This window comes from Lepidochelys kempii, chromosome 10, assembly GCF_965140285.1.
Source record: "Lepidochelys kempii isolate rLepKem1 chromosome 10, rLepKem1.hap1, whole genome shotgun sequence".
Classification (NCBI taxonomy): Eukaryota; Metazoa; Chordata; order Testudines; family Cheloniidae; genus Lepidochelys; species Lepidochelys kempii.
In genome coordinates this window covers 13,906,807-13,933,666 of record NC_136389.1, presented here as the reverse complement: position 1 = coordinate 13,933,666, position 26,860 = coordinate 13,906,807, and the positions used below count along the sequence as shown (strand labels likewise).

General features: G+C 41.0%; 1 protein-coding gene across 2 annotated transcripts in view; it reads right to left on the bottom strand.

The window, feature by feature from the left end:
* Positions 1 to 6,908: 6,908 nt before the first annotated feature.
* PRKAR1B (protein kinase cAMP-dependent type I regulatory subunit beta) overlaps positions 6,909 to 26,860 on the bottom strand; it is a 118,662-nt gene continuing 98,710 nt past the window's right edge. For both annotated transcript variants that reach the window (XM_073362094.2, XM_073362093.2), the window contains 2 exons: positions 9,949 to 10,030; positions 6,909 to 9,541 (listed from right to left, as the gene is read on the bottom strand). In XM_073362094.2, coding sequence (XP_073218195.1) covers positions 9,369 to 9,541; positions 9,949 to 10,030 — 255 coding nt within the window. In that variant the 3' untranslated portion in view covers positions 6,909 to 9,368. The remainder of the gene's footprint in view (positions 9,542 to 9,948; positions 10,031 to 26,860) is intronic.

The window sequence follows — 26,860 nt, the reverse complement described above, 5'->3', positions numbered from 1 at the left end:
TATTTCAGACTGTTTACATCCTGTGTTATAACTGTACAGCAGATCTGCTTAAATTTCATGCTTTCTTGAAGACCTTTTTCCTTTAGTAGCTTTTATATTACCAAACGTAGCTTGTCACAAAGTAAAACCATTGTTGCAAATATCACCTAACGTTAAGCTTAATATAATCCATGGTAAATATTTATACACAAAAGACAAGTGGCTGGATTTGTTTACATTTTGAAATCATTGAAGAAGGGATTCACGGTAGATTAGTTGGCTAATCTGCCATAATCTGCTTTAAAAGCAGCTGAATATGAATTTTATTTCACTGAATCATTTCATCCATACCTACACAATGACTTCAAATATGGAATGCATTCAAATGCGAAAGGTTACTTACCCCATAGGCTATAAAAGAAAGTTGTTTGCATTGGAGGAGAGCCATGAATCTCTTCTTCTCTGCTTTAAAGAATGGACAGCTAGAATGGCTGGAGGTAAACTGAAATGGGCATTCAGAAGTGTGATCTTTATCTTTATTTCTTGGTTGTAGAGCGTGAACTACGAGCCTAACTCATCATTAGTGAGACACTTGCAATATGTTAGCATAAAAATGCTCATTTCTAATATATTTTGTCTTGTTTTGCCTTCTACTGCTTGGGAGATGCTGCGATGAGCCTATCTATACTAAAATGCTCATGGATTACCAAGGGAAGCTTCATGCTGTTTTTTCTTAATTTCCCAAAAGTACAGGATAAATAGGATTCCCCCACCACCTTCCAATCAATTCAGATCTACTCTCAAGGAAATTGTAAAGCAGGAGAAAAATAAAAAGTTTTTAGCTACTCACCACATCCCAGAACGATCCCTCCAATGGACTGAGGCTCCAGAAGGTGACATGTCCAGCTCCCCTCTGCTGCAATGGCTGTAGGACTAACACAAGGCCTTCTCGGATCAGGGAAATCCAGAAAAAATTAGGCCGGAGATCGAGGCTCAGAGATCCAACTTCCAACCAGGGAAAAGTAACTGACTTTGAGTGTCAGTGATAAGATTCATGCACAAGGAGGCCAAGGCTGTGTGAAGCTGTGAAGAGAGATCTTGTTGTGGATCCTCTGCACGTTTTAGACTGGGAGGCATGTAGAGTACCAGGGTGTTCAGTGTCAGGGAGAGTCCTGCAAATCCAGGCATAGTGCAGGGAGCACAAGGTTCCTGTGATTGACAACAAATGTGGGCTCAGGTGAGGTTAAGTACTAGCCATAGCCTGATAGCTGGCTGGAAGACAGTCCCAAGCCTGTTGTACCCCCACTCCCTTTTTCTCAAGTGTGCAGAGGGAAAGGGGCACAGTGAAGGTGGAGAGTGGAATTGCCTGAGGTGAGATGGGTTTACGTGTGATCCTCATCACACTAACAAGGCTGCATTCTTCCTTCTTGGGCTGCACTTGCTACCAGAAGGCTGTAATGGAATAGCTGTCAGCAGAGCTCACGTTCGTGAAGGAATGGCTGGCCCTGCATATCCCGCTTGCGTGCTACTTTTAATCTTCTGTTTATATGCACTGTGCTCTGCATTTGTTTGTGTTGTGCAGGATCAAGCCGATCCAGTAACCATGGGCCAAATCCTTCCCTCCCAGCACAGCTCCGCTACCACTGCTAAGCTCTAGTGCTTTCTTCAGGGAACCGGGGGAAAACTCCTCCCTCACCGTTACAAAAGCAGGAATCAGATCCTCCAGGCGTTAAGAATCAAACTTGGCGAATGAGTCAACTAATCAGCTTTGCTGCTCTCTCTGGCCAAGACACTGCTACTTGGTGACTGTGCAGTCACTCTTTTCACACTACACATTCTAAAGACCAGCACATTATTTCAGCGTGGGTCTCTGAATAATACATTCAGCTGTGTTCCTTCCCCCACCTCATCCTCAGCAAGGCCTTCATTCGCTGAATGCAGTGGCTTGGTTCCAGCGGCCGCAGCTGCCGTCGCTGCTGCAATTCTTTAGCCTTGAGAAAAAGCGTATACAATTTAATATGCTTCGGGCATAACAGCTTTTCTGTAGCGAAGAGGCGGTTTCTTTATGGCTATTTTGGTAGGGCAAAGTTTACCCAAGCACAGGCTCCCCTACATCTCGTCAGCCCTTCCAAATATGCCTTTGTCGTGCCAATTCTCATGCTCCTGATGGAAACTCTGATAGTCCAAAAAAAAAAAAAATCCGGCTCAGCTGATATTGTCCTGTCTGATTTCATTAAGGGCTAAACTCTGGGCTGAGAGCCAAAAACCCAAGTGCCCAGGGAGGGTCCAGTGCTTAGCTGGCCACGTGTCCAGGACAGGATACATTGATCCTGCCATTTAACAGTACAGTTTCCCACACTGGGCCATCACAGTATGTGATTGGTGCATCTGACTGATCTTCTCAGTATGAGCAATATGCGGGATGCTGCTGCTGCTGCTGGCGAGCACTGGCTGCTGCTGGCGATTTACAGCTTTGCCAGGTAGAAGAGCAGCCATGCCTCTTTCCCAGAGAGCCATGCCCACCTTGCAATCAGAGGCCAGGCCTACCAACACATACTTTTGACCATGACAAGGTGCCTTCTGACCAACTGTATGACCCACTGCTTGCACCTGGATTTTATGCTGTATGCAAGAGAAACTGATTTTTGCCTGAAGCCATCGGCTTGCAACCATTGTTGCACAGGTTAAATTGTGGGGAGCGACAGACAATGCTCACATTTCAGATTCGGGGTGGGGGCATAGTACAGATATACATAATATTGGAAAGACTCAGATAGTCTTCAGCTGCAGCCAAATCCGTAGCCTGGTGCAGCTTAGCTAGCAGTTCCACAGAGGGAAGGGGAAAAGGAATCCCACACGCCACCACACTGTTAAAGTGTAAGTCTGTTGGTTTCTTGGTCTTTCTTAGTGGGATTGTGAGGGATTTAGCCAGTAACAGATCATCGCCTGATCTGAGGTCTGTGCTACTTTGTCTTTGGACCACAACTCTGACTTAGAAGAGAAAACCACTAGAAAGCTAGTTAATCATCACATTATCTTAAACACATGGTCATGTAACAGAGTCATTCTGCAGTACAGTACATATAAATTCCACATGTATGAAAGAATGTAAAGCAGCTATTGTGCCCCCAAACTCTTTGCAGGGCCATTTCACCATGTTCACAGTTTATCTGGAAAATACACATGCATGGTACTGTACGTCGTATTTCACTGCTATGCACAATGATGTCTTCTAATGGAACAATCACCATACTTGTAGTCTAAGGGCAATACAAAAGTTCTTTCAAATAATGACAATACATTTTCTGTATAAAGAGGATAGGGAGTAGCCACTTCCCTGAAAGGCATTCAGCTTGATTTCCCTGGAGCCTGCAGCATACACATCCACAGCCAGTAACAGCAGGCAGTGGTGAGAAAATCCCTATCTCATCATCCATCTATAGTTTCCAGGTCTAAGTGTGAATGCTTGCAAAAGACAGGAAACTGTTCTCACCCATCAATAGTAACGCTAATGCAGTCAGCTAACCTTAATTAGATTTGATTTTTTGCAACCAAAATAGCAAGTAAAGTGGAAAATGTAAAAAATACAGCACTATCCTAATATTGTAGTGACTAGAGATTATGCAGAAACACTGGATCCGCCAATTCATTCAGCATTGTTGGCATGTGTAACAAGATGGCATGCTGTTGTTCCATGTTTGGATATGTTCTACACTGGAATATGAGCAGTTGTCTTGGGTAATGCAATTTTTTGTTTTTTGGTTTTTTTTCCTTCATGAAAATTAATGTTTTTAAAGAGAAATCTGCAGATTTAATTTAAACTTGAGTAAATACAGGAACGTGGGTTACTTGGGATTCCAGCTGATGTAGACTATAGCCTCTTCCTTGGCTCACATACTTTCAACTGTGCTGTCTTAATTTAAAAAAAGGTTCTGGAGAAGTTAGAGAATAGTGACGCCAAAATTGATTATCTATGTAGTTCTAGTAGGGGACCCTACCATATAAGAGGAGATAGTCATACTTTGCCAGTATCCTAATAAGCTGCAACTGCAAAGCAAAGTGCTGCCCAGTTTAAAAAGTTGAATCCAGACTGTTAGACATCAGCAAGATCACTCTAGTATTGGAATCTGACCAAGCACAAAACATCCTCAGCCTTCCCGGCAATGCACAGATGGCTCCAGATGCTGATGTTGTGGCTAGCCAGCTTTTTCAGAGGAAAGGCCAGTTTGTCATGCAAGCCACACTCCACAGATAAAACCCTACTCCCCAACAAGGAGCTGTTGAAAAGCCCCGGAAGTGAAGAGCTCAAGCAGATGAGCTCCCATAACTCCAAGTTTCACAGTTGGATTCTCAAGCCCATACACATGCACACCCATTGTCCTCCACCTCAGGGCAGTGGGATCTGCAGGAGTTATTGCAGCTGTGATCACATCCGTGAGAGCTTGTGGGAAGCTGTGTGTATTTTGGGTACAGGGTGGGAATGGACAGACTCAGAATTGCCAGGATCACTCTGAAAAAAGCATGCCTGGGAGTTTGAGGTGGATCGTGACCCTTAAATGAATACGCTGCTCTTTGATTACCTGAAATATATAATAGGCATTCTCTGGAGAGCAGTTAGCAATCAATGTGTCAGCAAAATACAGTGAAACAATTGTCATCCTACTTGCTCGTACATCCAGACACCCAAGTCAGTACATTAGTGATATAATCATCACAGTAAAATGATCATAAAATCTATGGCTATTTTTACAAGGAATGTCTTGGTTTTGCCTCTGCGCTTATAACAAGAGATAATATTTCATCCCTCTGACATTACACATAAATGTGCGTTAAGGGTGAAACTCACCTCTGTGCCAAGGAGGCCACCACCAGGGCTTATGCACCACTAAAGAACTCAAAACAGAACATATGGGATGCATAGGCCTTGTGCTAAGATCCTGCACAGGGATGTATTTCACCCATAGGTGATAGCTACACTGGAGGTGTAATTTCCAGCTCTAGTAGACAGTCCCACGCTAGCTGTGATTGAACTAGTGTGCTAAAAATAGAAGCATAGTCTCTGTGGCACTGCCCAAGTACACTCCCATCAGAAACCCTAGTGGACATCTAGTAGACATTTGTTGCAACAAACTTAAACGTGAAACTAATCAAAGTTTTTTATTATCCTCAGAAAATTCTGGTTCTCCCAGACATCCCCACCATCCTTGATGGCACAAAGTCCAACTCCATTTGGGAGAAAAAAGGAAACTGAAGATTAGAGAGTTTGACACAATTACACAGTTTTTGGGGCCTTGTACACTGATCTGTAGAAAGCGGCATACATTTCCAAAAATACATACATAGATCATACAACAACTAGAGACTAAACCACGTTCAACCATGTATGTCTGTTTAAAAATAAATTCTAGGGTTACAATTAATTCCACAGAAAAAAATCCTCTACCATCTGTACTGGAATACTGTTCAAATGACTATAGTATAAACAAAGCCAGCCAAAACAAGAATCCTGGGAGTGACTCATAGATTTAAAGGTCAGAAGGGACCATCATGGTCATCTAGTCTGACCTTCTGCTTATCACAGGACACAGAACCTCATCCACCCACTCCTGTAATAGACCCCTCACCTCTGGCTGAGTTACTGAACTCCTCAAATCATGGTTTAAAGACTTCAAGTTAGAGAATTCACCATTTACACAAGTTTAAACCGGTAAGTGACCCATGCCCCATGCTGCAGAGGAAGGTGAAAAAAACCCAAGGACAATGAGAGGCGGTAAGATCCTCTTCTGGGAGCATATGATAGTAATGTCATTCTGGAAGAAGCTCAGAGAAAGCAGTCACTTCTGATTACTACATAATGTGAGTAATTCTCAGAAAAGATGAATCCTTGCAGCCTGAATCATAGCAAAGGGAGGAAAATAACATACTCCAAAAATGGTAAGGTGGAAAACCCTAGACACAGAGGAACCACCCATGATCCCAGTGTGTGTGGGACATCACAGAGAGGCATCAGAGTGACTCTGCATGCTGCTCCTCATTGATAGCAGAAATGCTGGATGGCAGGCTGGGAAAACCCGCACACCTTGTAGGGGATGCATAAGGGCGTCCATCTGATACTACCGCCAATGAGCTGCTGGTGGCAGTGGGTTACTGAATAGCTGCTCCTTACCAAGACACCAGGTTGGACAGGCAGAAAGATTCCTCCAGCCCCTCTTATATGTCCCGCATAAAGGCAGTTCATTTTGGGGGCCTTGTCTCCGTTGGGGATTTGTTCCGATTTCAGCCCCAGGATAGCTGCACCAATTCAAACCCCTAGTGGTAAACCACCATACTCTGCAACTGGCACTGATGCAGCTTGGCCTGAGATGCTTCACGGTTGCAAAAAGTGGCTCTGCGTGTCTACACTAGGGATTTGAATGAAGGTGCCGATACACGGGTGACTGGCCATCAAAAGGTGTGGTCAGCACAAATCCCCACTGGGGGAAAGGCCTTGGGCTTTGTACATGTTGGGGGAAAGAGGGCAGCATTTGGTCCTGAGAAAGATTTTCCTTCCAATTAAAGCCCTGATTCAGCAAGATATTTAAGCCTATGCCTAGCACATGGGAAGTCCCATGGATTTCAATCCTCCTGGCTTAGTACAGGGTCTCTAAAACTTCAATGAGCCTGTTCACATACTTAAAGTTAGGCATGTGCTTAAGCACCTTGCTGAATTGGGGCCTAAATACCAACACAGAAACGTGGAGAGCGGTCTCCCTTTCTGTACAGCATAGGGATTATCTGCCTCTTCCCTACTCTGATTGTTTTTACATTACATTACACAATACATTATTCTGCACCCTGGGTTTTTTTTTTCAACAGAGCTCAAATTTTTTATTACAGTATTCAGATTTTTAAATACAACTTCCATTGTTAAGAAGCTCACAAGCACCACATTAACGTACAAGAATTTTATTCATACCATAATTCTGTCCCATCATCCATATCAAATATTACAATAATCTTTAAAATGGAATAGACTGTTCCCTTTACATCAAAGGAATTCTGCTGTTAGATGGTTACATGTCTTTTCAGATTGTTTACAACAGAATTGTAATTCAAATCTGATTTTCATTATCTTTAAAAGTTCATAGCAAAGTATCTGTTTTGTATGTGTGTATATTTAACTCTCAACAGTGAGATTAATACACTCAGTGTTTAAGTAATCCTGAAATGTTTCCTGCATTTTATGCCAAACACTCACAAACTTTTACCAATACAGCAGCAGAAACGCAAGAGATAAAACAGCATACATGAGTGAGTGGTAACCTTTAAATGTTTTTTTAATTGCACAGAATAGGAAAATACAAAAATGGTTAAGCAAAGAATGAGTTTTTTACATGAATGTATGTGTCTGGTGGATTTTTGTCCATATAAATGTTTGTCATGAAATTGCAAGTTGGAAAACAAAACATTTTGAATGGTCACATTTAATAATCCATGCAAGAAGCATAACCATCATAATAAATAACAGTAATAAATAGAGATTACTGGGATCACTAAAAACATACTGAAATAAATTAAATAGCTTGAAATTATGATCGGCCTGATCCTGAAGTCAATGGGTTTATGTAACTCAGCGAAGATTACTCTGAGGGTTGTAGTATTGAGTCCCAGGAGTTTTCTTGGTAGGAAAATTCCAAAAGGAATTTTTGTTAATTTAGGTTAAAAGAGCATAATGAGCTTTTTCAGTTAATTTAGCCATATTCTTGACTAACCCCTTTGATTTAAAAAAAGGGTTCTGTCTGTCTTGTTTAATTTGTAATTTCAGCACATCAGGAAGGAAGGATATGAAAAATTCTTACTGTCATCCAATAGGAGGATGCTTTAACAAGCAGAGAAATATGGCTTTATCATAATCAAAAGGAGTGGACAGGTGTATTTATGGCCAGTGGATGCACACTTTGCTACAGTCCTCAAGCTGAGGTTTCCTCCAATGGAAAAATTCTCCAAAGGAATGATTTAAAATGTTAAAATGTTGCAGGCCTGCCCAGCAGGCTAAGGCCTGGTTCTGCAGAAAGCCCTACACAAGAGGGCTCCTGTGCCTTTGCAGAGCCACAACAAAGTCAGTGGGGCTGTGCCCAGGTACAGGGGTCCAAGCACACGGCATTCATTGCTGGTTCAGGGCCTGACTAGTTTCTTGCACAGTGCTCATCTTTTTGACGAGAGGCAGCATAGTCAGGGTGACCAGATGTCCCGTTTTTAAAGGGACAGTCCCATTTTTGGGGATTTTTTCTTATATAGGCGCCTATTACTCCCCACCCCCTATCCCATTTTTTCACAGTTGCTGTCTGGTCACCCTATGCATAGTACATTCGGGGATGATTCATTTTAAAGTATATGTCTGGCTTTCAAAAAACCTTGATCATATATAAAAGCAAAGGTATTTTAACTGCAGTAAATGGACATATGTAAAATATTTTCATACCAAACTGCTGTTGAGTATCTTTCATATGCTTTCTAGCATGATCTCTCAAGCTTTTTATATCTATTCAGAAAAAGCTGCTGCTGATATTTTGGTGTATGAAGCTTCAAAAGTCTTAAGACCTGATCCAAAGCCCACTAAAGTCAACGGAAAAGCTCCTATTGACTTCAGTGGGCTTTGGCTCAGGCTCTTAGTTAAAAAGGCTCAGGGCAACCCACTTTGGGAACTAATGGCTACACTTAAATGCTTAGAAAAAAATCCCCAAAACACCTTGAAATCTTCACTTTCAAAATTGAATTGGCCAAATTTATCCCTGGCGTAACTCCACTGCCTTCAAAGAATTTGCATCAGGGACAAATCTGGGCCAGTAGGTTTAACAGACAAAATGATCCACAGCTCTACTCTTTCTTGGAGTATTGGAATGATCAAAATCTTCCTCTTGCCTTCCCCCTCAAATTGTACAACTGTCCTTTGTCATGTGGTGTTTTGCAAACTTCCCGTAACAAGTGAAGAGCATTTTAAACTGAAGGGCAGAGGGGGATGTATATTCATTAAAAAAGTTTGACAAAAGATGGATAGGACTAACTTTCAGGAGACTGAGCTAAAATAAATGGAGAAATAGAGACTCAGATGTATTTTTAAGTAGTTAAAAATGCACAATGAAAGTATTTTACAGGGTAACACATAGCAATCTTACCCAGAAGCCGAAAACCTAACCATTCATAAACATTCCTAACAGCTAGTCTTATCCAAATGGTTGTCGTCCTACTTTAATGATACATAACATTTGAATTTATATCCAGTGCATCAGACATAGACAGAAAAAGACAAATAAAATGCACACTTTTTTCTCTTCATAAAGCTATTGAGCTGCACAGGTCAAATTTAAGTGCACAAGGTCACACAAAGGCAGCATTCCCAATGGAACAGCTTAAACGGTAAGAGAAATGAAACTGTTGTATCTCTGAATGTTTCTCTTCAGGATTTCAGAACAAGGACCAAGCACTCGTTCAAAGCGAGGACGATCCAGCTTTACACACTTCAGTGGCCCACGTGCCACTACAGTGGCTGCCCTGGGACGATTGAGCAACAGTGCTATCTCACCTGGAAGCAGGAATAAATATACTGTCATACAAACATAGTCCCTGTTTCCTTTTCTTCAGTGTGCGCTAGAAATGTCATACATTCCTTAACAGAGATCTTGATAGACACTTTACATAATTTGGTTGCAGATCCTGTTGTATTATATATGCTTGTGCCATTTACAATTACTCAGAAGTCTAACATTCATAATGTTTTAACGATTCTCATTTACACTGGTGCAGATCCAGAATAACACCGTCTCCAGTGAAGTTACTCAGGATTTACACCAGGATAGCTGAGAGCAGAATCTGACCCTATATATCCCTGTTGTTGATCGAAGCATATAAAACTAGTTTTGAAAGAGACTAATTATCTTCCACATGTCTTTCCAAACAATGTTTTATCTTATTACATTGAATTTTTCTTACCAAAATAATCTGATGGTCCAAGTCTTCCAACTTCTACATACTCCTCATTATCAGATCTGCGCTGAAGAACAGAAGCTGTGCCCTAGAAAACAAAATTAAAAACTTGAACAGTTGTATCCCTTTGCTTGAAAACAGCAAATACTATGCTTGTAAAAAACTTAAATCCAGAGTATTTCCTTTGGCAATGCATCAGCCATGTTCTTAGAATACTGGGCATAAAGTGATGGCAATCTCAGTCTACATTACTCAAATTTTAATGGAAGTAATAAAGAAGAAAAAATTCAATAATACTGCACGGCTGGATACACTTTTACGAGTGCAGCTATTGTACATGGGAGCTCTTACCGAAACCATTAGAAGCAAGATTGGATCCTGTAGTTCTGTCCCTAAACACTACAACAGTGACTTGCATAAATATACAATCTACTATTCAAAAATGTGTTCTGAATGAATGCAGGGCCTTGTGAAAAGTGCTGGATTGACAGACTTGAAGGATAACATTCTCAGAACATTTACATCACAGGCTGCAAGAGAATAAGCTTCCCATACATTGCCCTGAAACTCTGTTTAGCAAGGAGAGCATTTCAGTCCTCATGCCTGTTCAGTCATTGGATCTCTGCTGAGATTATCAGCAAGGGGACCAACTGTGCTAGCTGCAAAACTGAACTAGGTCCACCAAACTCCTTTCACACGAACCCACCAAACACCCATTATGTTGTAACAATGCTTGATCTAACCTAGGATACATATGAGCTGGAAATTTAAGAGGTGAAAATCTCCATAGCACATTGGCAATCCCAGAAGTCATCCAATTATCTGATGAATTACACATTTTAATACAATTTGGCTAAAGGGGAAGCATTTTAAATGGAACATCCATCCCTCAAAATCCCATACCATACAATATTCCTCTTAGAGGCTAGGTTTCATGATACCAAATGCTATTCTCAAGACTTGTCTACACTACAGTTTGTAATTGTGTAATCATAATAGCCCTAGGGATAAGCATGCCAAATAAACATTGTTCCTTGTCTCCACTACAATTAACAATTGTGTTAGTTAACACATGCTAAAACACGGTTACAATCTGCAGCACAGACAAACCTTCAAAGAGGTTCTTGGTATATATAAATAACCTTTCTTGAAGGAAATCTCATATTATTAATCTCATATTATTTTCGATGCACACCACAAAGTTCTCATAGATGAAACATCTCTGGTTTCAAGCCACCTATTCTTTTGTAGTAACAAAAAAGGATTGACAAAGGAACAGTCAAGTCTGTGCTATGAAAATACAACTCAAAAGGATAAGGAACTATATTTATTTTCAATTGAAATAGATTTAAAAAAATTAAAAATTGATAAATGACCCAGAGACACAATTAGTGGAGATACGAATGATGATGATACTGTAAGGACAGTGCAGGGGGAAAAGGACGCTTTGTAATCTAAGTGTGGAGCATCCATAATAGATGATTGATCTGAAACTGCAACATTTCTATCCTTTCCAACTCACCCCCAACAGACAACAATGGGCCTTATTATAAGGGGATAGGGCATGAATAAATAGGTTTATGTTTCCACTTTTGGAAAAATAATACTTGGAGCCAAATGCTGCCCTAGCCAGAGTGGGGAAGGGGGAGCAGACACACTGTCTGGTGTGTCTTGTACTAGGGGGATTCTGCCAGCCGGGGACGATCTACAGGGCACCACGTGTGAACATATTTTGCCACTACTCTGATCAGTAGCCTGATTAGTGCTTATTGCTGAGTATAACCTAGTTGCACATTGGCTCCTGGGGTGCAGACAACCCAAAACTGCAGACTATTCCCACCCTCAAACAGCCTGCTAGCAATTCCTTGCTTTCCTGGAGGGAAGAGGCTCTCTAAGCTACCATGGGGCTCGATTTAGGGCCTGATCGTACAAGCTGCTGAGCACCGTCAATTCCGAATGGCTTCAATGGGAGTTGAGGGCACCAAGCACCTTAAGGACTGGGCCTTAGTCCTTGTGTTTTATTCCAATGGATTACAAATGGGAACAGAAATATATAGTTATTTAACCACTGATCTTTGTTTTTCTGGGGTAGGACGGCACAATCCAGCAATGGAATATTCAGTGTTATGTAAAAGATTATCATAATTTGCCTTCCTCTGAACAAGTGCTACATAGATAAGGAAATGTCACACACGGTTTTCTTGCATCATGCCTTATTTCACAATAGATTTCTTTTTTTTAAAGCTCAGACACTTCTTAAATAGAGGGCTATTTGCTAGGTTAATTTATAACCTTACCCTTTACACAGTGCACAAATCAGAAGGCAAATCTTGTTTCTAATCATGCCAGGAACCGCATGTAAATATTAAATAAGGTTTGTGCATTATTTCACAAGTCCCCAACATCTGTTGCTGTTTGTCATTTATCAAATTAAGCTGGCACATTAAAAGTTATGATCTCCCCTGTTGCTTCCTTACCAGTAACATGTGCCTAGTATAAACTACTATATAGCACTGTCAACATGTTTTCTTGGGCACTACAATTTAACATGTCAAATGCTTGCTTCAATAGTATTTCAAAAAAGAATAGGAGTACTTGTGGCACCTTAGAGACTAACCAATTTATTTGAGCATGAGCTCATGCTCAAATAAATTGGTTAGTCTCTAAGGTGCCACAAGTACTCCTTTTCTTTTTGCGAATACAGACTAACACGGCTGTTACTCTGAAACCTGTCAAAAAAGAATAAGCTCTTTGGCTTCTCTCATTGGCTTCAACAGGGCCAGGATATCATCCTAAAGAGCAGGAGAGGCACAGACATGAAGTTCACAAACATGCTATAGACACTTCTCGCCTGAAGACGGACAACTGCCATGGGCAAGAGCTTGCAGGATCAGTGTCCATACTGTTTTTAAATAAGGTTAGGCTTACAATTATTTTTTTGTCTGTCAAAACACAGCTGTGCACATAAAACTGTCAGCAGCAAATGTAGGGATACCCATCAAAGGAACTGGACAGGAGGACTGAATATACTAAAGTGATCTCGTGAATTGTCAATTTCCAGCAAAAATTCTTTATCCTTGATATAACTAAACCGTTTAGCCAAAGCTGCTGTATTCCAAGCCTTTCAAGTCAACTTGAAAGTAATGTAAGTACAATGTAAGTGTACTGACGTTTTTTCACCAAGCTGACTACAGTAGTTCTCACAGGGTGCAGGTGTGCGCGTGTGTACACATACCCACGCACGGAATGCTTCGTGCTCCAGAGTAACTAATGGGAATAGAATAACCCCTCTCTCGCTAAGCTCCAGATCAGCTGCAGCCCATGGGCCCCCATGTCTGCATTCCGTTAGCACCCAATTTGCTGTGCAAAGCCTGCAAGATCAGCTTCTTTGATGATTTCCAGCCCCTGTGCACCTCTCATTAGTTCAACCCGAGTCCCAACCTGAAAAGTGGCAAAGCCCTCACTCCTCCACCAAAGTACCTGTCTGAAATCTAAGTCTCCATTCTCTTTTCCACTGTACTTTTTTCAACATTTATGACATATGAAAACCTGATAAAATGAGAAGAGTACTGACCCTCCAGGTTAAAGTTCCCAACTACCCATTCTGAGGTAATTACAATACCAAGTGGTACTACTTCTATCTCTCCTGGTATCACCTTTTATGGGCCTCTTTTAATATTAATATTTTTGATAGAGGCAACGTGATATAAAACTTTAATAAGTCAGAGTTTTCTGAAGCAATTGCTTCCACCGTTCTATTGCAGTCTGCCTTTTTAGAAACACCGTGATATCTGCTGGAGAAGCAGAGATGTGTCTGGGCTCCACAATAAACACTCAGCTTGGCAGGATAAAGCATATTCCAGATACATATTTTTCCACTCTTGTTTAACAGTCACATACGCTCTTCCCGCTGCTCAGCGAAAACAGGTCTATAATAGAGTCAAAGACGTTTCCTGAAATCCTGACAACAGCACCCAGATGTAAGACCTGATTTGTCTCTTTTTGCAGTAGATGCACACTCCACACGTACATCTTTGGGGTAGTGTCTGTCTAGGAAAACAGCCCACATTATGGCAAAAAGAAGAGGGTGTTTATAATTATCCATTTATAACACCTCCATTTTGTACATGTATAACAGGTCCAATGTTGAAATAAAATAAATCACAACCCTTTATTCTCCATAAATTATTGTAAATTAAGTCAATAATACCAAAACTAATTAGGTATTAGTCCCCCCAGCCTCCACCTCCACTCTCACCCCCACCCCCACCCCAAGGTTTCACAGCCATACTTCATCTTAGCTTACTTTTCAGTTGTTCACAGTATGATTTCTCAGTTGTCTACATCCATTGTGCTGAGCCTTGCAACCCCTGACTCCCAACAGAAGTCCTCAGATGCATGAACAGTGGCATTTGTCCCAATCCTGGGAATCAGGAGCATTTCATGAGGAGTGTTCAGACAGCCTGTGTGCCCTCTCCTCCCCAAACATTTGATCTCAATGGGCAAACACTTCCCTTTAGGTGACACATAGCAGTTTGCAGGGTTGGGCTCAATGATCAAAGTTTTGCAGGATCAAGCCCTTTAATACTGTTCAGTTTAAAACAGCATCTTGTACACTGATAGTTATTTCAACCTCCTCCATTGTGGAGCAAAACCTTTAGAGTATACATTGTAGGCAGCAGGAAGATGTTTGACACCATCTGATAAATCAGTATTTTGTGATGATAGGAAACTGAAAGCAGACAGGCATGTCTCCTCGCTAGCAAGAAGTTTGGGAGTGAAATGATAAATCTTTAGTGGATCTAGGAATTTTCTCATACAGGCACTGAGGGGTCTCTGTCTTCCCAGTAACTGATATCATTAACCTCCTCTTCTTTCCTCCAAGTAAATACAGGCATCTTATTGCAAAAACAACAGGAGTAGGAGTTCTCAAAGCAATGTGCCATCAACATCCACCATCATCACCCCACACACCAAGTTACTCCCTCTGTAACAGTTCTGTGGCAGCAGTGAGAAATATTTATGAATGCCTTTCAGACGCACCAGCAATTTGCTTTGCAAAAATTTATAACTTAGATATGGCACTATAATTTAAGATGTAAAAGGTAAATTAAATTTTATAATCCATGAGCTTCCCTCCTCTCCAAAGTAATGAGTTTTTGATCGATGTTTTACTGTCTGACCATATAGGTGGGTTAGACATCCCAGAAAGTTAACCACACATATTGTTCATCTGGGCACCCCAGTAGCATTGATAGGGCCTCATCCTTCACATTCTTACACATCTGAGTCACTTTACTCACAAGATTGGTCCCTCTGGCTTCAGTAGGACCGTTGATAAGAATAAAATGACTCCTCTGTAGGACCAGGCTGAGGATCAGACTCATTAATAGTGGGAGAATCTTTATATTCTGATATTCTGTTCAGATTTGGCCCGATCCAAAGTCTAACGATATCAATAGGAGTTCTTCTGTAGACCTCAGTGGAATTTGGATCAGGCCCATTAATGGTGGGAGAATCTTTACTAAAAATCACTGGCATTAAAGTTTTTACTTCATAGATATGTTAGCCCTGAGGTATGATCAATGCAATGAACAATGCAAGACAAACTGCTATGTTACAACCCGTAAAAATAAAGGTGGAAAAGAAAAGAAATTAATGAACAGTAATAAGGTTTGCAATTTTGGGGTAGTTTTAAAATGCTTTATGGCTATTTAAAATGTGTTACGGTTTTTGGAGGAGCATAAACTCAGACAAGTGCAGTGTGAAAGTATAATCAGGCAGGACAAAAAACAATTTGAAAAGCTACTAGCCAAAGAGTCATAAACTAACAGCAATTTTTTTTTAGTACAACAGAAGCAGGAAGTCAGCCAAACAGTCAATGGGCCACTGGACGATCAAGGTGCTCAGGGAGCACTCAAGGAAGACAAGGCCATTGCTTAAGAGCAGAGAAGCTAAATGAATTCTTTGCATTGGTCTTCAATGCAGAGGATGTGAGGAAGATTCCCATGCCTGAGCTATTCTTTTTAGGTGATGAATCTGAGGAAGTGTCCCAGATTGAGGTGTCAGTAGAGGAGGTTTTGGAACAAATTGATAAATTAAACAGTAATAAATCACCAGGACCAGATGGTATTCACCAGAGAGTTCTGAAGGAATTCAAATATGAAATTGCAGAACTACTAACTGTGTTATGTAATCTATCATTTAAATCAGCTTCTGTACCAGATGACAGGAGGAAAGCTAATGTGAACCAATTTTTCAAAAAGGCTCCAGAGGCAATCCTGGCAATTACAGTCTGGTAAGACTAACTTCAGTATCAGGCAAATAGGCTGAAACTATAATAAAGAACAGAATTATCAGACACATAGATGAATACAATTTGTTGGGGAAGAGTCAACATAGATTTTGTAAAGGGAAATCATGCTTCACCAATCTATTAGATTTCTTTGAGGGGGTCAACAAATATGTGGACCAGTGTGCTCCAGTGGATCTAGTGTACTTAGATTTTCAGAAAGCCTTTGACAAGGGTCCTCATCAAAGGCTTTTAAGCAAAGTATGCAGTCATGGGATAAAAAGGAAGATCCTTTCATGGATAAGTAACTGGTTAAAAAATAGAAAACAAAGGGATGGAATAAATGGTCAATTTTCAGAATGGAGAGAGGTAAATAGTGGTGTCCCCCAGTGCTGTTCAACATATTCATAAATGATCTGGAAAAAGGGGTAAACAGTAAGGTGGCAAAATTTGCAGATAATACAAAATTACTCAAGATAGTTAAGTCCAAAGCAGACTGTGAAGAGTTACACAGGGATCTCACAAAACTGGGTGACTGGGCAACAAAATAGCAGATGAAATTCTATACTTTGATAAATGCAAAGTAAAGCATAACGGAAAACGTAATCCCAGCTACACATACAAAATGATGAGGTCTAAATTAGCTGTTACCACTCAAGAAAGAGATCTTGGAGTCATTGTGGATAACATCCGCTCAATGTGCAGCTGCAGTCAAAAAAGCCAACAGAATGTTAGGAACCATTAGGAAAGGGATAGATAATAAGACAGAAAATATCATAATGCCAATATATAAATCCATGCTATGCCCATGCCTGGAATATTGCATGCAGTTGTGGTCACCCCATCTCAAAAAAGATATATTACAATTGGAAAAGGAACAGAGAAGGGCAACAAAAATTATTAAAGATATGGAACAGCTTCTATATCAGGAGACATGAAAAAGACAGACTTTTCAGCTTGGAAAAGAGATGACTAAGAGGGGATAAGATAGAGGTCTATACAATTGTGACTGCTGTGGAGAAAGTGAATAAGATAGTATTATTAACTCCTTCACATAACACAAGAACCAGGGGTCACCCAATTAAATTAATAGGCAACTGGTTTAAAACAAACAAAAGGAAGTACTTCTTCACACAACACACAGTCAACCTGTGGAATTCGGGATGTTGTAAAGGCCAAAACTATAATAGGGTTAAAAAAAAAAACCAACTAAATCATGGAGGGTGGGTCCATCAGTAGCTGTTAGCCAGGATGGGCAGAGATGCAACACCATGCTCTCATTGTCCCTAGCCTCTGCTTGCCAGAAGCTGAGCGTGGGTAACTGGGGAAGGATCATTCAATGATTGCCTGTTCTGTGCATCCCCTCAGAAGCACCTGGCATTGGCCAGTGTCAGAAGACAGGATACTGGGCTAGATGGACCATTGGTCTGACCCAGTATGGCCATTCTGATATTCTTGTAATCCAGGCTCCTGTCTCAGTCTTTACTAGGGTGAATTTCACTTTACCTTCGTAAAACCTAGTTCTTCAGGTTTCATGTTGGGGAAGTGTAGCATCTGAAATCTACCACACACACCCCAAACCAACACCAGGCGGTAAAGTTGCCTCTCTAGAAAAACTGCTATGCAGCCCATCCATGCTCCTGCACCGAATGTTAGGGCCCATGCCTTTGCATAAAAGTGGGCTTCAACCACACAATGTCTGCCCCCATCACCACTTTGCTTGCCAGCCTACACAGGGTGGACATCGAGGTCCGTCAGTAAAGCAGGCCCCCTTCCCTGCCTCTCTGCCAGTTCATCAAAGCCTAATAGCTCCAATGCATGGCTTTAGCAATGCAGAGGGCTTTAAGCTTGTGAACTTCATGCTCACTACTTACTCATTGAAATCAGTTGGAGTTTACCAAAGTAAAAACTGAGAAAAGATCTCAGGATTTGACCAATCAGAACAAATACTGTGCCCAGCAGCTGGCCCAAGCAGCCTGGCCATACGAGGCAGATGTTCAGGAAGGTGGTGAAGAAGTGACTCCTTCTCACTAGGATGTGAAGCAGCTGCAGAACCATCCCACGGAGGCTAATCTGCTGGAGGGGGTTTGGCAGCCTCCTACATGTTCTCTATGAAGATGGGATTACTGACTATGCAGAGAGCATCTGAAGGCTCATGAGGCAGGACAGCCACAGATCTATGTTGCTGAGATGTTACTGTTATCATAGGGTAGGCTGTGAGCTACAATATATAGTTTTATTTGGGATGATAGGTGAAAAAGGAGATGTGGGGCTGGGCTTTTCAAATAATAAAAACCGAGTCAGGTATAAATTATAGCCATGGGTGACTAAATATTATTAGATGGATTAGTAGCAATTGGTGGCACACTGTAATTTTAATATGAGTCATTAAAATATTTGTCTATCTTCCCACTTTTTGCAGTTTGATGAAAGAGTATTAGATGGGAAGTATCCTGTACTTGGAGTTAGAGATGGAAATATACTGAACTTGGCCAAACTTTGGAAACTACTAATCAACTGCAGGACGAGCCCTGTGTAAAGGGGTCAAGTTCCCGTCACTTTGAGCCAGATCCTGAAAATCCTTCTTTATACCTTCATTCATGTGAGATGGGCCTTGCACCATTGGGTCCTTTAACAGGAAAATAAATCACAGTATCTTATTGCTTGCCTTTGACAAAGAATTTAGGTTCTGTGTGTACATATGCCCAATCCAGCTTCTACTGGGTAAAACTCCCAGGCTCATTATCAGTAATGTTCTGTAGATTGTATGAATTCATTCTGCTCTTTTCATACCATTTATTTTATCAGTGCAAGGAAGTGTGGTAAAGGCTTTAGGCAAAATGCTAGCATAGTATCAGCTGCATTGAACACCACTGTGTTCAGTCATCTGGAAATGGGTATAAAACCGAGTACTGCATTTTGCTTTGTATGTTTTTTTTAATTAACTTTTTTATGTTCTGTCTATTTCACTTCCCTTCACCTCACTAACACTGAATGACTGATCCATGAAAGGAGCTTCTGAATGGGAGAGTCATCTCTTGTGAATTTAGGAGCCCCCCTGTGGAACACACTTCCACTTACTGATTACTAACAAGTACTGTCAGAGAGCAGACCACAGACCACAAAAGCGACAAAGCTCAGGCCTGTTGTATGTACAGTTTTTCTACCAATTTAACTATTTCAGTTAAGGGCATGATTTTCAGCTGAAATAGTTAAATTGGTGCAAGCCCTAGGATGGATGCAGTTACACCAGGATAAAGTTGCTGTATACCAGTATAGCTTATTCCCCTTTCCTTATGGGAATAAACTATGCCAGCATAAGCACCTTTATACCAGTATATCTGAGTCTGCACTAGGGGGGTTGTATTGCTTTAACTATACCAATATAGTGAGAGGTACATGGTTTGTGTGTAGCTGAGCCCTTACAGTCGGGGTGCAACGCTGAACATTCCTATCTGGCTCGTGCAATTCTCCCTGAGTCCCTTTTTGTGCTTGACTGCATCTTTTTTTCATGGAAGTAATAATGGGAAAAGATCAAACACACAAACTGGAGAAACTAGCCTTGTCTCACCTTGTAAATATAGATTTAAACAATTGGGGTTTCTTCCACCCTGGAGTTGCTCCCACTTCCCAGTTTTGAAGGCTTTCCTGACGCATTTTTCTTCCCTCTGCATCATCTATTAAAAAAGAGTACGTGGCCTGCACATACAAGAGATGGAAAAGATCTAGACCTTGTCTACACCACAGGTTACTTGGGTATAACTTACGTTGCTCAGGGGGTGTGAATAATCCACACCCCTGCGCAACATAAATTGCACCAACCTAAGTGCCGGTGTGGACAGCACTATGTCAGTGGGGGAGTTTCTCCTGCCAACATAGCTACCGCCTCTTGCGGAGGCAGGAACTATTGAGCCGACGGGAGAGCTCTCCCACAAGTGCTATAGCAGAGCTGCATTGATGCAGCTGCGCTGCTGTAAGTGCTGTAGTGTAAATGTAGTCGTAGTCTCTCCCTCTGCTACTGCTGTTAAACCATTGCGCTATCAACTGCTAACCATGCACAGCAGCCCCTTGCTCTTTCACAGTTTGCTAACCCACTCACCCCGTAATTCACACACTCAGAAGGTAAGCTTCTCCCCAGTCCTCAGAAACATGAGACCTCATTACAGCAGTACAATTCAATCTTTGCTAAGCTATTACAAGCTACTAAATATTTACTAGTATGCTATGGAGTAATATCAGAAAACTACTGCACATGTGCCAAATAACAGCTCCATTCAAATCACAGCACAGTCAGTGGCTGCAAGGGAAGTTGGTTTGGGCCTGAAATGAACAAAATGTTTATGATGCAGTATCCATAGGGGTTTTATTTAATCACCTTTGCCTCCTTACTTGATAATTCACAAAATTAATTTGCAGTATAAATCGCCCCGCCATTAGTTCAAATGAAGGAAATTCAGAAGCTGTAGTTCCTCTTCTCGGGCAACAAACACACTAAAAACATTGACAGTCTGATGAGTCCAGCAGACCCACAGCGATCTATCGGGAAATGTTTCAGACAACTTAAACGTTATTTTTAAAATGGTGATTTAATAATTTAAATCAATTCAGCTCTTTTTAATTTAAAAACTATAATTTTAATCGTCTTTAGTTCAGTTCTGCAACCATTACTCTCATGACCATCTTTACTACTTATCTGTTATAATGATTACTTATGTGAGTAAGGGCTATAGAATCAGGCCCCATGCCTGCATAAAAAAATCCCTTTTTGAGCTATGTCCATGTATTGAATTCTTCTCTTGGCATGTTAGGATTGACTGTAGATTACAGTTCTCAATATGCAGAGAAGGCAGCTGCTAAGTAACAGTAGCCTCTACTAACAACATTTTAAAAACTGTCCAGCTATTTTATGCAGTATGTACACAGGCAGCTTTGCTAATTATGGTCCTGACCCTGAGAAGCACAGAGTGCCTTCAAATCCCACTGATTTCAAGGGGATCTGAAGACACTCAGCACCTAGCAGGATTAAGCCCTAAAAATTCCCCTATCATTGAATGAACTTGAAAGACGGCATTATAGCAATAATGGAAGCACTGTGCTTCCCACACACTTGTCTTTACAGAACAGCGGTTCAGAAGGGGCCTTTATATTGTTAATACAATTATACTAACATTCTATAAGCTTGGTAACATTAATGCACAATATTCTGACACAAAATTCTCAGCAACATTATTACATATTACAAGCTAGACAGGACACTAGAAAACAAACTGTGATATCTGACTGGCACATGTTCTAGACATTAGCTCTCCAACTATGCCTGGTACTGTGCAATGTGACATGTGCCAGCAATATCACACATGCATAAAATTTATATGTGTTTCTAAGACCCCATCAGCAAGTGGGTACCATTTATATAAGTTTAGGAATAACATCCGCTTGCTCAAGAGAGTGAGGAACAAAAGCTGTTTCACACAGGCACCAAAATAGCCACAACTATGAAGGTGCTTTAAAAATGACAATCAATCATACACTAAGAGTAGTTTAAAACAGCAAAAACAACTGAGCCACAGGGCATTTCCTAGGGATATAGAAGAGATCAGGGTTAAGGCCCAGACACGACTACACCCAGTCAGTCATTAATCACCAGGAAATGCCTTTGTCTTGATCTTTTACTATTTAAAATCATAGTAGATTTGAGATAGAAAGACCTTTTACATCATTTTGTCCCTCCCCCATAGCGGTCTCAGAGACAGGCTTGCTCTGCAATGGTGAGAAAGTCGGCATTAAACCTGTACTGAGTCCAATCATGCTCTCACTGTAGCCAACCAGTTTTGCTATTAACTTTGGTGGGAACAGGATGAGAACTGTTGTGTGAGAGAGACCTGCAAACCTGACGCATTGCCAAAAGGAACAGAATATTCTCTGTCAATCAGAATGGACATAGAGAGTGTACAGACACCCCTGAAATACTTAGGTGAAAATATAAATCAAGAAGTCCTTGCTCAGTAGGTGATCTCCTTACCAAGCATTTCTCACTCTTTACAATAGGGTAAGTTTATAACCAGTGGAAATGCTTTCTGAAAGAGGGCCTATATCTTCCGACTTCAGAAATGTTACTGTGATTTACACCACTGTAAACAAGATCAGGGTACAGTAGACAGGTGTCTGATAAATGCGTATCTGCACAATATTGCTGCTCAGGTCTTTACCTACAGGCAAAAAGCATATAGAGCAGTGCAGATAGGCGGATGCAAATGTGACCTTTGTACGTTCTGATTCTAGGCCAGCTGTGTGCTGGCCAGCCCTAAGGCTGTACTATGTTATACCAGCTGCCAATTGGGACCAGTATGGCAGCTGGAGATCACGAGCCCAGATCCTGTTGGCAGTATGATGCTGAGTGGCTCCATCACAGCTCAGGATCTGGGCCTATATGCTTTTTACTTCTACCTAGTTTTAACATTTTAGTTGCTTTTTTTATATACCCAGTCCCTCTATTGTACTGGTATATAATTTTTCTGGTGGCAGAAAAATTACCTGTTTCAATAGGCGAACTGTAAAGGTAGGTCCAGGTGTGAATTTTTAAGGAATGATCTTAAAGATACTTGGCCTTGACTATTTTGTAGCTTCTGTGGGAAAACAACAGAATTAATACTCATCCTGATGCCAGATTTTAAGGGCTGTTTGTGCCAAGCGCCGTGGATGATTGCCAACAATGCACTGTTTTCCTCCTTCAGACAAGGCAGTGTACAAGGCAATAAAAGTCACAAAGAAAAAAAATATTGCATTTTAAAGATTCTTTCTTTCTACAAAGCTTGCCATTATCTTTTCTCCCTCTGAAGCCAGGAAATGTCCACTGAGTCAACATAAAAGTGACTCTATAATGGGTTATTCATCAACTGTTCATATTTGTGACTGACTTTAACAGTTATCGTGTCTTGGGAGCCGACAGCATAGAATACCACCACCTACGGAATGGGCAATATTGAATGCAAAAGAGAGAAAACAAAAAAAAAGTGATAAATTCCCCTCCCCTCACTCGCAAACTCCTTTCTGGTGAAAATCATTTTTAGCTGTTAATGTTGTTTTATGGCCCAGTTACTCCTACCACCAACATTCTGTAGATATTGAAGTAACCAGACCAAGCAAAAGTCTGAGACAGACATCATAATTAAAGTCTCATAACTAATGCTGTGACCAGAACTGGGCTAGCAGCTGCCACCAGCTAGGGCAGGAGCTTCTAAGCAACAAACAAAACGTTGAGTAATTTGCAGTGGGAATGGAATAAAATACTCCTCATGGGGTTTGGTGATATGCTTCTCTAGGGGATTTACAATACCTTCAGTTTGCATTCAAAAACAAAATTTTGCAATTCTGGAATACAGTAAAATACATTCCCCCAGAGTTGCCTTTTCTTACAGAGAAAGCTGTGTACATTCTGCAAATCCTATGGAAATCCACACTATAAAGCCACTTGCCCTGCTCTAAGGGGCAGGCAAAATCCTGCAAAATCTATAGCCATCTCAACAGGATCTTTATGAGCCAGGGCTAAAAGCTACCCCTGCAAGGCATGGTTTTTAGTATCCAGTGAGATGGATGAATTCTTCCAGAGTCTGGGAAATCCCACAATGCCCCTTCCCATCAGTCTGAATACTGTTTATATAGGTATATGTCAAATACCGTTTACGTGTTTACAGGAGACAATACTCAAGTGCGATAAACACAGACCTAGTACTGTTGGGACTGTGGGCACCTGTAGTGTAGATATAAAGCACTCAGAGCCACAATGCTCTTGACCGTATTGAGTAAATAGTTTGTAATGGTGTGTTAGCAAATGCTTCAATCCCCAAAAGCCTTAACACATATCCTGGCAACCTCCTGAAAACCTGCAGAGACAGCCAGCCTGATTCTGCCAGTCTTACTCATACTGAGCAATACTTTACTGGGGGGATTTCAATGAGGCTTCTTGACTTGAGTAAGGTACACCATGAGAGGAGTAAAGGTAGCAGAATCAGGCCCAAAGCGTACCCAGAAAGAAAAAAGAATATGCTCTAACTAAACATACAATCCTGGGAAACATTGTACATGGAGGAAAGAATCTTAAAAACACCCAGCATTCTTGATCTTTTTGAAAATGGAATTGTACATACTGCATGTTACTAGGCAACAATTAACGCTGGATTTACATCTCAGTACCAACTTTCCTCCTAGTTTTCAGTGTGTCCCATATTTGCAATTGACCGGGCCATTATCATCTAGGGTGTGTCAGTATTTCCAGTATAAATCTCAATTTTAAGTGATTTAAATTACAACTGAATGAGACTGAACGCTCTACACAAGCTCTCATCCCAGATATGAATTAACACCATTCAATGCAAATTTGTTGTGCTGTGCATAAAGTGTGCAAAAAGGTTGGGTTTTTAAAATACTTTTAGGAATTTGAGGGCTAGATCTTCCAGAGCTGCTTTGTGCTGCACTGCTGATGGAATCTGATCATAAAGCAGGCATAGGCCAAAGGGTGTCCTTCAATGACACAAAAGCAACATAAAGGCTCCTATACACACACTGGAGGTCATCAGAGGCGAGTGGGAGCAATCAGGATGCCCCACCTCTGCACCAGTTCCTTGATGCATTTTGTCCTTTGGGACCATTGACAGGAAGCTTAAATTACAGCACCCTGAGGCTGCTTTAATTTATACCTGGGGATCAGAAATTCCAAAACTGGCCCCAAGTTCAAGGGAATGCCAAGGTGAAGAACAGTAAGTACACCCTTTGAACTCTGTACTCCTCAGATGTAGTCAATGATCTGGATCTTAAAAATTTGGGGAAATAATAGTTTATAAAAAGTTTCAAATTGCAGCCAGTAATTTTGAAGTATAAAGTACCTCAGTGGATGATGCTGTGAGCCAGCATCTCTGAAAAAAGCCCACTTACATTATGCATAGCCCATTTATGCATAAGTTCAGGCACCTGACACTGAAAATGTTGGTCTCATTTAAAAAAACAAAACAACCCCCCCAAATCCTGTTGCTTCACATTAGCCATTTATGAAAACCTTAATTTGCAATTAAATTAATCTGATAAATGTGTGTGCAGCTTTTTGAACATGTAAAGCTTCAGGTGGAGGAGGAAGGATGGACCAGTTAGGGCACTAGCTTGGGGTTCAGAAGATGGGATTCCATTTTCTGCTCTGCCATGGACTTCCTGTGTGAACTTGGGCAAGTAACTTAGTCTCCCTAGGCCTCAATCCCCCCTGTGTATAAGAGGGATAACAACACTGCCCTATTGTTGTGAGGATAAATACACTGAAGATTGCGATGTGTTCAGTAACGGAGCCATGTAAGACAGATAAGTTGCTAAGATAGGATGTGTTGGTAAAAGTATTATACATAATATTTCAGCACTGTGGTTTTAGGTTATAATGTCTTGTTTTTTTAAAGTTATTACGCCCAGAAACTTGACACAAATGCCCTGCATTGGCCAGACTGGCTGGGAATATTTTCTGTAATAATGTGTCAGATGTGAACATCTTGAGAATTAAGGGTAGCAAAGCTTGTTTGCATAGGCTTTTTCCATACAGTTATGGTTCAGAGAGTTAGGTGGATTATTTTATAACCTATTTTCTGCCTCCATTCTTTAGAAGAGGTCAGCATCCCACAGAGCCAGAATGCACACAAGGTTACAACTATAGGGCCTGATCCAATGCTCACTGAATTCAATGGAAAGACTCCCACTGACATCACCAACAGCTGGATCGGGCCCATATTTTGCTGGATTGGATTGCAAAGCACTGCAGCATGTGCTTAATCACATCCCTATTTAGGATAGCAAGTAAGCACATGCCTAAACTTTAAGAGCTTGACCTCCAAGGGACTTAAGCACATGCTTAAAGTTAGGCACATGCTTAGGTACTGTCCTGAATTATTATTCATATTACCATAGTGCTTAGGAGAGCTAGTCACAGATCAGAACCCTACTGTACAAACACGGAAGGGATGGAATGCTGAACTGGAGCCCATGTGAGCAGTAATATTTAAGCTCAACTGGTGACACCAGATGGAAACAGAATCAACCCTTGTTGCAAGGACTCTGGGTGAAATAATTCTTTTGTTGTTAAACCAGCTACAGCCCAGGAAATTCAGGCACTTATTGTTATTTTGGTTACTTTCATTTATTGTTTTAGGTATAGTAGAAGTTGCTGTACTGCGCAGCCCTTGACAAACATACTCACTATCAACCTAATCCTGGTGACACTGAGCAGTTCTGAGTGTAGCCTTTGAAACTCCTTTTCTAGACCACATTCATCTTCCTAATTAATAATTAATCACCGTTGTATTTTAAAGAGATTATCATGTGTGATAGCGGAGTGTGCCTAAGGCAGTGACTTCATTAACCCTACGGAAGAGGTTTACTTTGTAGTTCTCCTGCTTGTTGTAGGGGTATGTGCCAAAGGGATCTCTTTCAGGTTATAGTGTCAAAGTGTAACAATTTAAAGCAGGAAACAATTGGACCATTATTTTTCTTTTTCTTTTTTGTTAAACAGCTTTTACACCATAAATCTTCAAAAACCTGTTTTGCAATAATACACAAGCCTACATTTACCACAAAAAGGCCTAATCCTGCAAGGGG